Consider the following 18,900-nt stretch of genomic DNA (forward strand, 5'->3'; position numbering starts at 1 on the left):
TGTTACTTATGAAAACTATGCAATATATTTAATAAAAAAATATATTAAATACTTGTAATTTAATTTTGACTTTTTCAAAATGTATATGATGTATAATAGGTCTAGATATTAATTTTTTTATCTTTCTCGTAATAATTAATTATAATAAATTTATAATTGATAATTACCTCAAAATAATTAATTATATTATGTAATATGAAAAACTTTATCTGGAAAATAATTAATTATATTTAATAATAATTTATTATGCTGGTTTAAAATGTTTCTTAAATTACATTAAAAACATAATAATTAATTATCTCAAATCTCATTAGTTAAAGGAAAAAAAATAATTCACAAAAGAGAACATTCCATTGTTTTTACAATATTACTATTTTCAAATACTTACAAAGCTTTAGTTATATAAAGTTATTGAATAATCATCTTTCACTTGTGTAGTAATTTTTTAAGAAATATTTATCATTCTAGATACATTTCCTTTCTTTATATCTTTTTGAGTTGTTATGTATATATAAATAAATTCATTAGGTTGCTATGTATATAATTACATTTAATAATGCCATTGAATGAGACGTATTTAAATTTAAAAATAGCAGTATAAATTTATTAAATAAAAAAATCATTAAAAAAAATAACATTATAGAATTTAATATATCCATATATCTGTGTATATATACATGCTTTATTTTCTTACATACACATATAGATAAACTTCAAAAGCTAAAGAAACTGAGGCTTTCTCCAAAAAAAAAATGAGTATGAAGATAAAAACATTGATGTCATTCTTCCAAATTATTTGTATTGTTTTCCTCTTGGCTTCAGGTACTAAAACTCTATTTATTTCTATAGCATGTTTTTTATTTGTATGATTATTTTTCTTATATTTTCATTCTTACATTTTGTATTAAATAAAATAAAATATAATGAATTAAATATATTTTTTATTATCATATTTTTACGTAAAATTATTTTTATTTATAATCTAAGTTTTAGATTTTCTATATATTTATTAGAAATTCCTTTGTTATATATATAGAAAAAATATATTTTAATACATGAGATCTAAAATTTTAACTAGAAACACGGTTGGAAATAAAACCGTCTCATAATAAAACCGTCTCATAAGGTTGAAGTTTGCATCCATGAAATATCTTCATTTCTAGTCGATGTAAGATCTCCAACAAATACAAATCAATCTTCTATTATAATAAAAAACGAAAAATATATTTAACCCATGTAATATTATTCACATATATTAACTTTTTAAATATAAATTAATAAATAAATATATTACGAAGTGAACTTTAAACCTAACTCAACCTCGTAAAATTGACTTATGAAATGAGATTTGCACCCTACCAATAAAATATTCTCATATTTAAATATAATTATTAATTAAATTTTGCATAAATTTCAGGAGCAAAGAGTGATTCAGGATCACCTCCTGGAACAATTTGCACAGTAACAGGAGGAAAATGTCCGAGTGCTTTTGATTGTATCAGCTATTGTAAATTTTTTGGGCATAGGGGTGGTATCTGTGATCCTGCTGGTGGTAATAGGTGTTGCTGCATAACAAAATAAACTAATGCTTTAAGTCACTTTTTTCACTGCCTTTGTTACCCAATTTTCCATATAAAAATTGGAAACATAAATAAACTCTCATAATTTAAACTATTTCTATAGTTATATATCTCCACTGTCCTTAGTTTTTTTTATATAATTTAATAAAAACAACAAATTATATCATTTTAAATAATTTTATTGAAAATTTTATCATATTTCGATAAATTATTGTCATTAAAATAGAGAATAATTAATTTTTAAATAAAATGGGTATCAATCAGTTTTATTTTTTTATATAAATAAAGATGCGTTGTCTTAAACTTAAAATAACTGTTTCCGACAAATATATTTTTATATTATCTATTTAATAAACAGATCGGATTTGATTATTGAAATAAGTTCAAAACTGTTTCTTTTAAAAATAAACAGAATATAAGAAAAATATGTTTATTAGAAAAAACATTTATAAGATTTAAACAATCCTACCCTAAAACTGTTGAAATCATGGAACTAAAATTATTTATCAAATAATTATAACGTCCGAAATAAAATTATTGAAAACCATGTATTGAAAAATTATACTTTAACTTTGTATGCAAATATTTTAATCATTAATGACTTTAGTTTTTATGCATAAAGTAGATTATATAGGGGTATTAACAAATTAAGAAGAGGAAGTCCTCACAACTCACTCTCTTATACTTAAAATATAGACTAAAAGTTAGGCAAATTAAAAATTAAAATTTTAAAATAAAAAATTAAAGAATTAAAGTTTTTTTTACAAATAAAACTGGAAATAGTCTAACTTCATAAAAAACACAAGGAGGTGAATAATATTTATTATAAATACGAGAACGATGATCTATTCAAAGTTATAGGGAATATAATTTTACTAAATAGAAAAAATTAGAAACTAAAAAATTATATATTATTTTAAAAATTAAAAAAATTATTTTCATAGTTTTTAGATTGATATTTAATTAGCTGCAACTATTTTGAATTCTATAATTAGTAACTAAAATGTTGATAATGAGTTAATTATATATATATATATAAAAGTCAACTTATAAATTTAAAAATTATTTTCCATACTCATAATTTATATAATTTGGTTAATATTCTGAATAATTATTTTTTATTTTTAAAATTTATTTTATTTAATAGTTTTTTAGTACTGAATGTTGTACAATTATATAAGACAAAATATTAATTAGAGTTATATTTTATAAATACAATAATGAATATTAAGGACGGAAACAATACTGGTTTTTAATGTTATAAATATAAATGCTATAATTATAAGGGTAAATTCCCTATTTAGTACCATTTAGACTTTTATTTCTCTAACTAGCACCCTTTTGTTTTTATTTCCCTATCTAACATCCTTTTATTTCCCTATCTAACACTCTTTTATTTTTTATTTCCCCATCTAGCACCATTTCAAAAATAAATAAATAATAATTTATTTATTTTTTGATAATTTTAATTTTGAATGCATTAAAAAATAAATACTTTTAATGTTTAAAATAGTTAGAAATATAATTAATGAATAAATAAATGAGTTTTTATAAAATAAATTAAAATGTTTAGTTTAAATTTTTTTTTTTTAAGAATGAAGAAAATAAAAAATTAAACCCTACAACAACACAAAAGTTGAATCTATAAACATAAATTACTATTTATTTTTATTATTATTGATGATGTAATAATGTTAATTTCAAGTAAAAAATACATGACATAATTACAAAAAAGCCAAAGTCAATTAGTATTAATTAATAGTGAATACACAAGTAATATTGAAGTGTAAAAAAAATGGTAGAAAAAAAATAATAACTAAAAACATTAAAGATATAAAATAAAGGCAAAACAAATTAAGATAAAGATATAAAAATAAATCCAAATAAGATAAATATAAGAGATATAAGGCAATACTAAATAAGTATATGTTGATCATAAAAATGAAAATAAATAAAAGATGATGATTCATTTAATATTTTCTTCAATGGTACATTAAGTAGTTTGTGCGAAATGAAACATAATTAATGACGAGAAGTGCACAATCCAGTAATGTTGGGACATATTCTTTATGTGTGTCTTGGTGTTTGACAATATGAACATTTTTTTTCGATCATGTTGTTCTTTTATGTCCATATCAGTCCTTATTTAACTTTGTTTTTTTTATAATTATGTTTTGTATTTTTTACTTGAAATTAACATAATTACATCATCAATAATAAAAATAAATACTAATTTATGTTTATATATTCAACTTTTACGTTGGTGTAGAGTTTAATTTTTTATTTTATTCATTCTTAAAAAAATAATTTTTAAACTAAACATTTTAAATTTATTACTTTTTTATTTTTATTTTGTAAAAACACATTTCTTTATTCATTAATTATATTTCTAACTATTTTAAACATTAAAAACATTTATTTTTTAATGCATTCAAAACTAAAATTATAAAAAAAAAATATTATTTTTTAATTTATTTTTTGAAATGGTGTTCGATAGGGAAATAAAAAATAAAAGGGTGCTAGATAGGGAAATAAAAATAAAAGAGTGCTAGATATGAAAATAAAAGCAAAAGGGTGTTAATTAGGGAAATAAAAGTGTAAATGGTGCTAGATAAGGAATTTACCCTAATTATAACATTCAGCGGGTATTATTTTAATTTTATATGACTTATTTGAACTGTATTTCATGAAAAAATAAGCAAAAATATTTAATATATTATGTAATATTCTATTCTACTAGTAATTATTTTCTATAGAGTTTTTAGTATAATTTAATAATTACTTTTAATTTAATAACATACCAGTATAAAATGTTTAATAATACATTTAATGTACTTAATTATATGAGATATAACTGTCAACATTATTTATTTATTTATTTAATTGTCATAACTAGCTTAAGGTACAAGTGGTGGTGAGGACTTGATGGAGAAATTCATGCACACGGTGGTATGTGAGATACAAGTTGTATAAAATTTATCTTAATTTTTTTTTATTAACTCGTAATCTAAGTTTTGGATATTGTATCAGGTGTTAGTCTATGTGATTATTTTATGTTGGAATTTTGAAGAAAATAGAATAATTGATAAATTGATATATGTAATTTGGTTAATTAAATTGTGTATTTTATAAAATTTTATTTTCTTATTTTCACTAACTTATCTTTTTTTTTTTCTTGTTATATTGTGTTCTTATAATTAAAATAATTTACGTATATAGTGAACCAATTTAACTAAGGTTACTCGGATTAGACTATATTGTAAATTTTTATGAAATGAAACTAGTATAAAAGTATGTGTATCTATTTTTTCTTTATCATTATTTACCTGACTTTTCTTATTTTATTGTAACAATTGTCATTTTTTATTTGTTTTATCACCGATTTGAATCATACTTTCTTTTACAATTATTAGTAATCTTTATATATGTATAAATTATTAGAGGTTGCTATATAATTATCTTTACCAATATTCATTATTCACTACAAAATCATAAATAACAATTAACATTAGAGATAAAAATAATTAGTCGCTACATTAAGTAAGTTATGTACTATTTTAGAAATTACAAAATTATTTGTATCTAAATGGTTTCTATTATTAATAAAAATATCTAAAATAGTTTTTAAATTATTATCTAATTTAACTACTAATATTTTATATTCTAAATTGGTCACAATTAGTCTTTTAGAGACTAATTTCAAATCTAAAATATTAATAGTTAAAATCTTTGTAACTAATGGTTAGATACTAATCTAAAAACTACTTTATAAATTTTTATCAATAACAGAAACTACTTTATATACTAGTATTTTTTTTTTTAGTTTCTAAAATATCTATAATTTAGTCCAATAATAACTAATTATTTTTGTATGTAAAATTAGTTACAATTTGATAATTTTCTTGTAATGGTTACTTTGAATTAATATATATTTATTAAATATATATGATAATTTTACTTAAGTTTATCTACAAATAAAAATAACATTATAGGATTTAACATCCATATATCCATATATCTATGTGTATATATATACATGCTTTATTATCTTGTATACACACATAAACTGATAAACCTTGAAAGCTAAAGAAACTTATTCTGAAAGAATGAATATGAAGATAAAAACTTTGATGTCATTTTTCCAAATTATCTGTATTGTTTTTCTCTTTGCTTCAGGTACTAAACTCATATCTACTTTTTATAGCATATTTTTTGGTTCTAAGATTATCTTTCTTATATTTTCATTCTAACACTTTGTGTTGAATAAAATGAAATATAATAGTAATATCATATGTTAAAATTTTTATACGAGTTGATAAATAAAAAATATTTTGTTTATTTGAATATATTTGTTAATCAGATTTAAAATAAATTTCAGGAGCAAAGAGTGATTCACCAGCACCTCCTGGAACAGTTTGTCAAGTAGGAGGAAAATGTCCGAATGCATTTTCTTGTCTAAGTTTTTGTAAATTCTTTGGATATAAGGGTGGTATCTGTGCCCCTTCTGGTAGTAACAGGTGTTGCTGCATAAAAAAATAAAGGGTGTTCTTAGTAATGCTTACTTTTTTCACTACCTTTGTTACCCAACTTTCCATATAAAAATTGGAAGCATAAATAAACTCTCCTACTATAAAATATTTCTATTGTTATATATTTTTATTGTTTATATTATTGTCAATTAATACAGTCAACTTTAATTTTAATTTAATTTCATAAAACTGATTTATAAAATAAATTTTTCAAACACTGAAATAATATAGAATACGTAAGATATTGAAAAAAAGAAAGAAGAGGAAGTCCTCACAACTCACTCCTTTATACTTAAAAATATAGACAAAATGATTTATTAAACTTGTATTCAATACAAAGTTCTATTTAACTTTAGTAAAATGTCAAAGGTTTGATGAATAATTCGTATATTTTTCTATTCAAAATTATATTATATTATAAATTTTTATTTCATAATATTACTTATGCTAATTATAAATTATATTTAATAAATAAAATAATCAATATTAAGGACGGAAAAAATACTGGGCTTTTAATGCTATAAATATAAATGCTATAATTATAGGGTATTTATTTTCATTTTATATGACTTATTCGAACTGTATTTCATGAAAAAATAAGTAAAAATGTTTAATATATTATGTAATATTCTATTCTACTAGTAAATGTTTCTATAAAGTTTTTAATAGAATTTAATAATTACTTTTATTTAATAATATATCAGTATAAATGTTTAATAATACATTTAATGCTACTTGTAAGTATGTAATGTATAACTGTCAACGTTATTTTTGTTCAACAATATAATCGTAACGTTCATATATTTAAATAAAAATCCATTCATTTAATTATATTTTAAATATATTAAATATATTAAATAAAATTAATAAAATTAATAAAATTTTAACGCTAAAACTTCATTTTACTTATATGTTTATATGAAATAAATAGTTTAAAAATATAATAAACAATAATGTGTATTTTAAAAATAGTGGCAAAGTTATAATGATTAAAATATTTTAAATGTATACTAAATCAAATAAAAAGTATCAGTTTTAATAGAAAAATACATTTCAAAATCAATAAACATGTGATATTATAAAAGTATTATGTAATATACACTACAATAAAAACATTAAATAGAAATCAATTTTAGAAAAAAAAAATAGTTACTATAGTAATTAAATATAGAGACCATTTTAAAAACTAAAAAAAATGTTTATAAATGAGTTTTTATTATTGTTAAATGATTTCTATAAGCAACCAAGGTTTTAACTACCAATTATTTAGTTTTTAAATTTGGTAGCAAAAACCTGGTAGCTAATTAGATACCAATTTAAAAACCATTTTACAATAATATAAACTAATTTTAAAAAAAAAATCTTTTAGTCTCTAAAATGATCTATAATTTAATTATTTTTTGTCATTAAAAATTAGTTTTTATTTCATGATTTTCTTGTAGTGATATGCATGATGATACGTGCAACTATTTAATATTATTTTATGGAGGTCGGTGCTCCGTCACGGTTTTGTCCTTAAAAAGCGCCTCGAATGGTGAAGGGAGTATATAAACTACCCTTGGCCACGATTCCTGAGCGATGTGAGACTATATTTTATCAATATTTTGTAATTATTATTTTTTTATATTTTTAAATTAAAAGTAAAAATAGTTCAATTTGTTTTATACATATTTATTTCCTACAAATTATTAAGAAACCAAAATTAAAATAAGAGCACATCCATAATATATAAAGATAAAGAAAAACATGTGTTTCTTTGACGAGATTTTCGCTAAAGTTAGGAATCTTCATTCAAACTAGCTAATTCTTTCTCAAGTTAAACAAATTTTATTTTTCCTTTTCCTTCCAATTTTTATAATGTATTGAATATTAATGTTTTAATAAATGAAAAATGAATATTACTTAGTATATTTGATTCAATTGTGGTTTATTCATATCAATTTGATCTATTTTTCTTTTTTTGTTAATACATTTTGGCAATTTTTTATTAGTAACTTTCCAATTTATAGTTATTTTGTGATTTTCATTGTTATTGTTTTTTCCTTTGAAAAATGGGCTAAGGTGGCCCAAATTGATTTTAAAAAGTACGGAGACAGAACGACTAGGCCCACATTGCTGCAATATTTTTTTTCATGAAAAAGAAAAATAGATAAAAGGAAAACAGAGAGACTTCTGAGGTCAGAGTAACCCAACCAAACTAAGTGTAGAATAAAAACATGGATGTTTCTTTCTGCACCCTTACACTTTTCTTCTTGCACCCCTATAATCTTTTAAATGTCCAAGAGATTATTTTGTAAGTAAAAAAATATTTTCAGAATAAAAATCCAAAAAAAAAATAAAATTATTTTAGAATATTATTTTCATAACATATTTTTTGATTTTATAAATTCAGAATTTATAAAATGTGTTCTTATGTTCTAAAAACATTATAAAAAAAAAAATTATAAATCTTTTTTAAAGGGGTAAACAACTTTTTTCTAAAATGATGGGTACAAGGATAAATTTATTGAAGATCCAGAAAGAAACACACTAAAAATATAAAGGAAAATAAAATCTTTGGGTCTGAACTGGCCTAACTTAAAAAACAAATATCCAATGCTAGAATCGTAAAAAATATTTGTATCCACGGATATGTTAATAAAATTTGTAATAAACAGTAAATATATATTTTTAATGGATATTTATGAATAACATACAAATATTTTAATTATTCATCTATAAGTATTTTTAATTATTGTTTTTTTTATTGGAATATTACAGAGTTTTTACTTTCTCATTATGAATCTTCGAGTAAATCTTATTTAAAGCTCCGCTTCAACATTTCTCTTGGAAACTGGAGAGTATAGGTTTCAATATTCATTGACCATTCTTATTGACACACCCTCTTTGCTATTGGCACACCTATGTTTTAGTTTATTTTACTTTCGTAGGAAATGAAAACACTCCTCGTACAAACACACGTTTGTTGTATAATTTATTACCTAAATTAATGCTAATATAAATATTTTTGAATTAAAAAATAATAATTTATATCACCATTACTTTTATAACTTTAAAGAGTATCTCGTGTTTCAAATAGAAACCGATTTTTATTTTACATAGTAAACATATACTAAATGAAAAAATATATATATATTGACGATATGTTCGAATATACAATATCTAATTGATGATATAAAAAATATATTTTTGTGATATCATACGAATGTTAAAATTTTAAACCAACAAAAAGTGTTGTATATTGGAATAAGATTGTCATGTCAATGTATCACTTTTCTAAATGAAAACACGTGTTCGTTTTGTGTTGAGACTGCACATCTTCAAATAAAATGGAAACAGTTTTTGCTTTGCTTTGAAATCTACAAGAATTTGTTTGTATGAAGAGTATCTCTGCCAAAAAAAAGACTAAAACGAGGATGTGCCAACAGAAAAAAATGGCAATAACAGTAACCATTTTCATTGGCTTGCATGAGAGTTGGAGCTGCACATTTTAGGTAAAAGTTCTGTTAAATCTGAAAGCTAGAATGCCTCCAAAAATAGTGTTCAAACTACAGAACCAATCTTGTTCATTCCAGCAAAGAAATTGATGGACATATCTTAGAAGAAGCATAGCATAGCCAAATATTCTGATCATAAAGTCAAATAATATATGTTGTGAAATAGATGCATGGTTGGTAAAAGCAATTATAATGCATTTGAATTGTGAAGGCATTATTATGAAGGTAGGTGCATAAAATTTTAAACGATCTAATTTGATCATGTAGGTTGTCTATTTTAAAAAAAGTGGCTCCACTTATAAGAATCTTTTATAAAAAAACATGTCACCTTCAAAGGCATGGAATAAATATGATTTTTTTAAAATATTTGTTGCCAACATTTATTAAAATAATGCTGTATGGATAACTTTTATCATAAATATTTATGAAAAAAAACTTCTAGTATAATAAAAATTCACTTGAGCACTCAATTTTTATAGAACTTTTCTCTTTTAACCTATTTAAAAGTTTGGGTTATTTCTTTTTGTTTGATAAACATTTATGAAAGGAAATTAAATTTTGTTGGATACAAATCCAGTGCAGCCTACAATGTAGACTATCGTAGGATGTCTCTTTAAGATTAGAAAAACTTGTGGCACTTTGTTATAAAGTAAGAAATATGACTTGAATCCAGACAGATCTTTAATATACACAACTTACATTTCATAACTTTCTCTTACGGGGTCAATTTAATACTAATAAAAAGGAAATATAAGCATAATTTAAGGAAATTTAATAATTTAACTTAGTTTATTTTTCAAGTACCATAAATGAGTATTGTATTAGTCTCGAGGTTTACTAGAACTGATTGCTTTTTTCAGATTTTTAGAATTCTTCATTTTAAGTTCATTAAACATGTAAACAACACTTACATTATCTTGATAATTTTTTAGGTAAAAAAAGTGATGAGATGAAACAACGATTTGTGGTGTTGATTGCTCACAAGAGTGGAGGTCTTTTTTGTAAAAGATTTTTCGATGTAAGTCAATAAAAATATAAAAATATTTTTAGTATAAAGAGTATAATAAGTATATATAAAAAGTTGAGATACTTTTTAATGTCATAGTCCATATCACATTATCAAGTTACGATTTGTAAAAATTACTTTAAATGAACAATTATTGATATGGATGTATTTGTCTTTATTTAATTGTGGGTATGTGAAAAAAATAAATAATTATGCAACAACAAATATGTTTAAGTCAATTAATGAGGATCCCATAAATTCTAATTAATTCTAAGAGATCGGGGTGAATGTGAACATTTAGAAATGCTCGTCTCATGTCCGACGTAAAAATTTGGGATGACATCTTTTATCCAACCATTAGGGGTGGAAAAACAAGTAACCTAATCTCGTTTTGATTCGACCCACTAATGTTATATGAATTGAATTAGTAACATGCATCGATATAGGATGAATTGTGGACTGGTAGATTGTCTTGCCACTTTTTAATTTTAAATTTTTTTTGTAACTTTTTTGTTTTGGATCTATTTACTTAATTGTAATAAAGGATATCATTTTTTGAATTAAAAAGATATAAAAAAAAATAATAAAATTGAATCAAACTTTAAAATTCTAATTAATTTTTTTAATAATGTTTAGCAAAATAAAATATCAACAATAATTAAATAAATAATATGTATAAATAAATTAATGTAAATAATAATTAAATAAATAATATGTATAAATAAATTAATGTAAATAAATTTCTCATACATTACTAACAAAATTTTATAATGTAAACCGATCCAAATTTATATTTATTATTTATATTTATTGTTGTTCTAGATAAGTGTTGAAAGACTAACATATGCTTTTTCTGTAAATGGAAGTCTCAATTTGCATAATCGAAAGTTGAAAACTAACAAATCACATAATGTCATAAGACAACAAAAAAATGCAATAAAGCCCAGTTGAAAAACAGGTAATTATTTGACCTGAAATAAAAAATACATAAATCACAAATGTAAAGATTAATACTTGAAACAGAAACGGTAAGATATTTGAAACTTATTTTTGAAGTCTCTGTTTTGGAAAGAAAGCTTGCGGTAGATACTAATGGAGGCCCAAATATAGTTGTTCGTTTTCTCCTCTGCCCTCTGTATCTTTGCTACTTTTCTTCAGAACCCAAAAACTGAAATCTTTGGAAGGAGTAAAAATTGACTCAAAGACCAATCTTTTTCCCCCCTATCCATAAAGTGGTAGCGGATAAAATGCCTCTGAAAAAGTGGAAGTAGGGATTAATGCGAATAAGACCTTACAAAATACAAAGTTCCGGCAAAGAATCTTAATCCACACAAGATATTACCATTACATTTTACATGGTAAAACACAAGAAACTAAAAGACATGGGTTTCAGTTCCCTTCACCATTTGGATAAACCTTTCTCTGCACTTTTAGTTTTCCTCTTACATTCATCATTATTTTGCCGCTATGCCAAGAAGGACTAGTGAACAAGGCAAGGCAAGGAATGTAAGAGGAAGAGGAGAGAGAGACAAACCATGAAACAATGTCCTCTCTCTGTCTCTCATATATCAATTCATAAACCATAGCTACTCCAACTTCAATCTCTTTCTTCCTTAATAAATAAACAAATAAACCCATAACCCCACCCACAAAGCAACTTAATTTTCCCATCCTAGAATAATTACCCGACCATTACCACTATTATAAAACCAGTTACGATAAAAAGCCCTTTCCATTTCCCAAAATTTTCGAGCTTCCTAATTAATTGTGCATTCAAGAGGAAGCACTCCAAACCAAAACCAAAACCAAGCATCATTTTACAACACCAAACCAAACCAAGCACATCGTCATAATTGTTCCACGAAAGAAGAATGCTCCCCATCACCTGCATTCTTTTAATGTGCCTTCTAAGTTCTTTCTCCCCCCCAATTGAAGCTCTCCTCAACCTCACCGTACTACCCCACCAACACCCTCACCCTGAATCCATAGTCCACGAACTTCAACGGTAAACAATCTTTCAACAACCCAACAACCCACATTATATACTTCTGCTTCTCCCACCTCTCAAACACTAAAAATTTCGCTGCTTTCTGTTTTGGTGATGCAGGAAGGTTAATGTCTCGTTATGGAGAAGGCAAACACTGTCCAAGGACCAACAAGCCTCGTGTCTCACCGGAAACCCCATCGACGACTGCTGGCGGTGCGACCCCAACTGGGGGGCGAACCGGCAGAAGCTGGCGGAGTGCGGCATCGGGTTCGGCAAAGACACCGTGGGCGGGAAGGGCGGGCAGATCTACGTGGTGACGGACTCGTCGGACCGCGACCCGGCCAACCCCGTTCCCGGCACGCTCCGGCACGCCGTCATCCAAGACGAGCCTCTCTGGATCGTGTTCGCCGCGGACATGACCATAAACCTTAAACACGAGCTCATCTTCAACAGCTTCAAAACCGTCGACGGAAGGGGCGCCAACGTCCACGTCACGGGCCACGGCTGCATCACGCTCCAGTACGTCTCCGACGTCATCATCCACAACATCCACGTCCACCACTGCACGCCCTCAGGGAACACCAACATACGGGCTAGTCCAACGCACGTTGGGTGGAGAGGGAGATCGGACGGCGACGGCATCTCCATCTTCAGCTCCCGGAAGATCTGGATCGACCACTGCTCCCTCTCTTACTGCACGGACGGCCTGATCGACGCCATAATGGGCTCCACCGCGATTACCATTTCCAACAACCACTTCGCCCACCACGACGAGGTCATGCTCTTGGGACACAACGACAAGTACTCCCCAGACAGAGGCATGCAAGTCACCATTGCGTTCAACCACTTCGGCGAGGGTTTGGTTCAGCGCATGCCACGTTGCAGACTCGGCTACATCCACGTCGTCAACAACGATTTCACCCAGTGGGAGATGTACGCCATCGGCGGCAGCGCCAACCCCACCATCAACAGCCAGGGTAACCGTTACACCGCCCCCTCCAACCCTGATGCCAAAGAGGTACACTGAATCAACCTTTTTTTTCATTATTTCACTCTTTTTAATCTTTATTATTTATTAATATCAATAATCTCAACCCTCCTAAAAAACTCTTTTTTTTTTCTGTTCTTGGAAATGGGAATGAACTGTTGCTTATAATCGTAATAATAATGTCATGTGCCTGCCCACTGTGCTTCTTTTGTTTGACTCCTGTTTGGAACGAATATATGCTTTCTGGAGGAATATTGTAGTCGCGTGGGCGGCGCGTGAGGTGGTTTTGTTGATGAAGTGAGGGTTTGGTTGTGTTGGAATGGCAGGTGACGAAGCGCGTGGAAACAGACGACAGGGAGTGGAGTGGTTGGAATTGGAGAACGGAAGGGGACGTAATGGTAAATGGAGCATTCTTTGTACCGTCGGGTGCAGGGATGAGTGCACAGTACGCGGAGGCCACCAGTGTGCAACCCAAATCCGCCGTGCAAATTGACCAGCTCACCATGTATTCCGGTGTCTTCGGTGATCCCAGGTATTTTATTAATAATAATAATAATTATTATATCACCTTTACCTTTTAATTTTTTTATATAATTATAATATAGTATTCTTATGCGCGTATTATTATTCCCTTTTCAACTGAGTTCTCTAATGGAATAATCTGGCCCTACAACGGACATTACCTGTCTTCTTAACTGTCCTTAGAAAGGGTAGTGTGGTCTATTGGTGTGTTAATGTTAGTAACAGTGCTGTGTGAAAAGGTTAGTGTGGTCTTTTGGAAACAAGGAAATGACGCGAATGCCCCTTACTCTGTCTGTCTGTCCCACATGCCTCTCACACGGTGCAGCACAGCAGAGTGCCAACTGTGCGGTACAAGTTGTTCGGATTCTGATTGGGTTGGTGTTGAATGAAAAGTTGTGTGGAACATTGTAAAATGTTTTTTACGTCTTGTTTCCCAAACCTTGGTTTATGCTAAAACTCACTTTACAGGGTTAGGTGTAGTAGTAATTGGACTGTTATAGAGGAACCCGAGATTGGGATTAGCAATGGTGATTAATAATTAACTAAATCAGAGGAAAGTGGAGTCTTTTTGGCCATGCACGTGATCGTGAGGTCATTGGAAAAGGAGAATCTCTGCCTCATGGCCCAACACTTAACAGCCCCAGTTACAGTTCATTTGTCTTCATTCACCTTTCTCTTCCAAACTTCACCTTACACCACATTATATTAAAAAGATTATTCTTTTCTTTCTGTTTTTTTTTGGAGATTTTGAAAGCACCACACTTTTGTTTAAATCCCCTCTACCCTCTTGAATGAAGTGTGAAATGGATGGAAGCGCAGAAATGGGTGAAGGAGTTGAAATACTAGGGTTGGAGCGTAGTAGGTCCATGTCAGATGTTTTGGCTGAAATTTTATTCCTTTTTATGTGCTTTCCAGCAAGTAAACATGGGACCCTTTCATTGTATGATAACGTGTTTTGAAACCCTTTTGGACCCATTTTCTGATTCAACATGTACCAGTCACAACACACTCATCAAAGCAGCTTCTCATTCATAATTGGGAAAGTGACTCTCCCCTTATTAACCCAACCCAACCCTTTTATCATACATGCTGCTACTTAAGAGTAACCCTGCATCTAATTTGAATTGTCAATGCCTTCTGCCACTTGTTTGGCACAGTTAGCAACTATCCCTCTCAATAAAAAATGAGAAATTATTGGAAAGACAAGCTTTTGAGCCATCTTTTCCAGGAATGACACATAATTTTTGTGAGTTGTACAATGAATCTGATTGGGTAGATAGCAAAGGGTGTCAAAAACAGAAAAATGTTGCTATGCAGGGTCATATTAGGTGTCTTGTGAAATTCAAAATACTACCTAAACCAATTTATTTGGAATTTGACTTCATCGCCTGAATTTGTTGAATCTAGTCACCCATGTTTCTTTACACAGCTGCACCCTTTTCCAATTCCTACTCTCATCACACACCTTTTAATTAATGCCAATTAAATCGCCTCCACAACACAACAAATTAGTTTCAATAATACTCAGAATTACCTCACATTCTACCTTTTCTTCAAGTTGAAGCCAATGAAATATTTGTCTGTGTGGTTCCTTCTATTTGAAGCTAATGCCTTTTCACTTTCCATTGCCCTTATTTTCCATGTCTCTACCAAACCAAAAAAAGTAGCTTTCTTAGAGTTCTCATGAGTGAATAATTGAACAGGGATAACGGGGATCTGTATCCCGGTTTCAACGGTGGTGGGACCGTGACCGGAGCAACCAGCAAGGGCAACAGTGCGGGGTCCAGTGACGACGGAGACTTCTTCGGAATGATATTCAGAGGAAGCAGCAGCCATGCAGCGCCACCGTCACCACCGTCTTCCTCCACTGTATTTGTCACAACCTTTTTGTCTCTTCTAATTATTCTGATTTTGGACACTTCCACCACCAACCATCCCTTTCTATGATCACGCAATTGGGATCAACAAAGAAAAAAAAAAGAATGATCGAAGTTTCTACAATTTGTTTTTAAATTTAGAAACTAGGAATCATAATTAGGTATGTACACACAGCTCTTCAAAGTTATCATTATATTGAAATCTATATAGAGCTAGTTCCACTATCATTGCTCATTGCTTCAAATGTATAGTTTAATATATTCAAATTTCATAATCTGCTTTTACATTTCTATGTATACTCCTTCTTCAACTGTAACTATTTTAATTTCATTTTATAGACGCAAACTCATTCTCTTAAATCTTTAGATAATCCAAAACCCAAGCACATGATCTTTAATTCGACTTCAATAACTTCACAAGATTTTAGTTTGAAATTGCGAACAAAAAATGTAGTAGAAAATAATAACTTATTAAAGGTGGTTTATTGAAAAAAATATGTAGTTTTAAAAATATTGCAAAAATATTAAGAAAATGTCATTAGCAAGAATTGAACAACTTTTAATGTCCCTCCAAAATATTTATGTACAAATATTCAATATGAATTTATCTTTAGTAGAAAAGACATTAAAAGTTGTTCAATTCATAAGAACTCAATTTGTATCTTATGATAACTTGAGTTTAAATTTCGTTATTGATGTGTAAGTGTATTTTTTTTGTTCTTGAGATTGATTTTCTAATTTTGATGAATCTGTTGATATATTTATAATTTATAATTCTTTATATATTTTTTAAATCACATTAATTAATTACTGCGACTGTGATAAAATTTGTGACAAAAAAATATTCAACGTAACATGCAGATAAATTCAATTTTACCAGTAATTCTTTTTTTTTAATTGCCACATAACTCTTGCCTCTCATCTTTATTTCTTTCATTTCATGCGTATATTATTCACCAATTAATTTCAACAATGCTTGTTTTTATTTTATTTTATACGAGTTATGCAAGCTGTACATTACCAATAGGATGACAAAACGGGTTAATTCAACAAAACGGGTCAATTCATTCCCATTCGTTGTTGATTTATCAAAACTGAGGCGGATCAAAATGACCTGTTTAGGTTATGTGGGTTAAAATTCGTAACCCGCTTTGTTATTAAATGGATTGGCGTATTTGTCTATCACTTTTCAATCTTTGTTTTTGAAAAATATTTTTTTATATTTTTATTTTGTTTTAAATCTATTTATTTGATTGTAATTATTGATATCACTTTTGAACAATAAAAATGTAAAAAACAATAATAAAATTAAATTAAACTTTAATATTCTAATTGAATAAAGTTTAATATTTAATAAAATAAATATTAACAATACTCCAATGAATAAAATGATATATATAAAAAAAAACTTCATACCAATTTCAATTTTAAAAATATAATATTTTTTTCAAAAAACACCACAAATAAAAGAGGGTGAGCAGACATGTCATGTCCTGCCCACCTATAATCTGATGGATTGTCAGGTTAGATGAACCGAATCAATACAAATTAACGAATTCAAAAATTAGCTTGTCTCATCTAAATGAAGACGGGTTGATGGACCGACCCGCTGAACTGACTCTGTTTTGACACCCATAATTATCGGTACAATAATTATTAAATATATGTACTTGAAATATTTTTATTCTAACATATAATTACAAATTTATTTTTATTATATATATTTATTTCTAAATTCATCAAATTGTGGGGTCTTGAAGTTGAAGTTGAATGTGTGGCTTTTGGTCGTGCTTTACTTGTTTCCATTATGTAGAATTTCTACTAATACATCAAAAAATGTCATAAGTGGCACATCGACTTCGAATTGTTTACTTTTTACATTATAATCTTGGCTTTTGAAACGCATTTAGCGTTTCGTACATCTAGTTTTGGAATGAGACTAAACCATCAATTTCATATTTAAAGTATAATTATTTTTCCTACTTAATTCCTCAAATATTTTTAACTAATTAAGAGTACCTAATACTTGAAGACATTCATAAAATAAATAATTTTAAAGTTAGTCAAATAACATGTTAGTATAGTAAATGTGTTGTAGTGTCATATTGAGTTATGATTCAATCCCCTTGTAACAAAATCAACACACTACAAGATAATATTTTATCAAGAATATAAAAAACTAAAAGAATAAGAAAAATCAAGAAAATAAGATAAAAATAGGAACAAACCTATGATTATATAGATTTAATTGTAATGTTAGAGAAACAAACTTCATTATAAAAAAATCATAAAAAATCAAGATATATTACTAAATATTTCATCTAAGAAATTCTTTTTTATATTTCAGTTAGAATAATTTACAAAAGTGAAAAAAAAACACCAAACATATTTTTTCTCATCACCGTTAATAATATATGTTTTTATTAATATATTTACAACTCATTAATCAAATAATACCATTGCACTCATGTGACTAGATACAAATGTGTGTTTTTTTTAGTTTTTTAGCCAAAAGTCTCTTCTCCATTATTTCTCTCTACTATTTGTATCCAAAATCGTCTTGTTATGCGAAACATTCATAAGTTACTTTCGTAGATTTTGACTTATGTTTTGAAAATTCGTTATGAAAATTTTGCCAATAGGTTAGATGTTGGTCATGTGATTGAGGAACGACTGACTTAATGTTATCACAACGTTCATGCGAACACCAACTTTTTTGAATAACCCCTTCAAGAAATATCCGAGTACCCTACAATGCAATATCTTGCTAAGAAAATGAACAAAGGTAGGACAAAACAAAAATTAAAGATAAAAAAAACAAAACCAAAGAATTACTATGCAGAAAAAAAGATTAATAATGAATGTGTCAAACTATAAAGACTTGGCAACTAGAGAGTAATTAGAAGATAACTAA

The 18,900-nt window shown here is 27.4% G+C and overlaps 1 protein-coding gene and 1 long non-coding RNA gene across 2 annotated transcripts; both read left to right on the top strand.

Moving 5' to 3' along the window:
- The first annotated feature begins 746 nt into the window (after positions 1-746).
- On the top strand, positions 747-1,674 carry LOC137829917 (uncharacterized). The gene is made up of 2 exons (XR_011084111.1): positions 747-822; positions 1,418-1,674. It is a non-coding gene; the product is annotated as an uncharacterized lncRNA (long non-coding RNA).
- Positions 1,675-11,812: 10,138 nt separating this feature from the next.
- LOC137828529 (probable pectate lyase 18) lies at positions 11,813-16,325 on the top strand. The gene is made up of 4 exons (XM_068635148.1): positions 11,813-12,617; positions 12,720-13,617; positions 13,914-14,119; positions 15,813-16,325. Exons 1-4 carry the CDS (start codon positions 12,484-12,486, stop codon positions 16,054-16,056), a joined length of 1,482 nt encoding a protein of 493 aa, XP_068491249.1. The 5' UTR covers positions 11,813-12,483; the 3' UTR covers positions 16,057-16,325.
- The last annotated feature ends 2,575 nt before the right edge of the window (positions 16,326-18,900 follow it).

This window comes from Phaseolus vulgaris, chromosome 7 (genome assembly GCF_000499845.2).
Source record: "Phaseolus vulgaris cultivar G19833 chromosome 7, P. vulgaris v2.0, whole genome shotgun sequence".
In the NCBI taxonomy this organism is placed as follows: Eukaryota; Viridiplantae; Streptophyta; class Magnoliopsida; order Fabales; family Fabaceae; genus Phaseolus; species Phaseolus vulgaris.

What these genes read in the sequence shown, in the direction of transcription:
- LOC137828529 (XM_068635148.1), top strand. Translation starts at nt 12,484, where the DNA reads ATGCTCCCCATCACCTGCATTCTTTTAATGTGCCTTCTAAGTTCTTTC. An exon ending in CCAACCCTGATGCCAAAGAG is followed by an intron (nt 13,618 to 13,913) that starts GTACACTGAATC and finishes TTGGAATGGCAG; the next exon opens with GTGACGAAGCGCGTGGAAAC. An exon ending in GGTGTCTTCGGTGATCCCAG is followed by an intron (nt 14,120 to 15,812) that starts GTATTTTATTAA and finishes ATAATTGAACAG; the next exon opens with GGATAACGGGGATCTGTATC.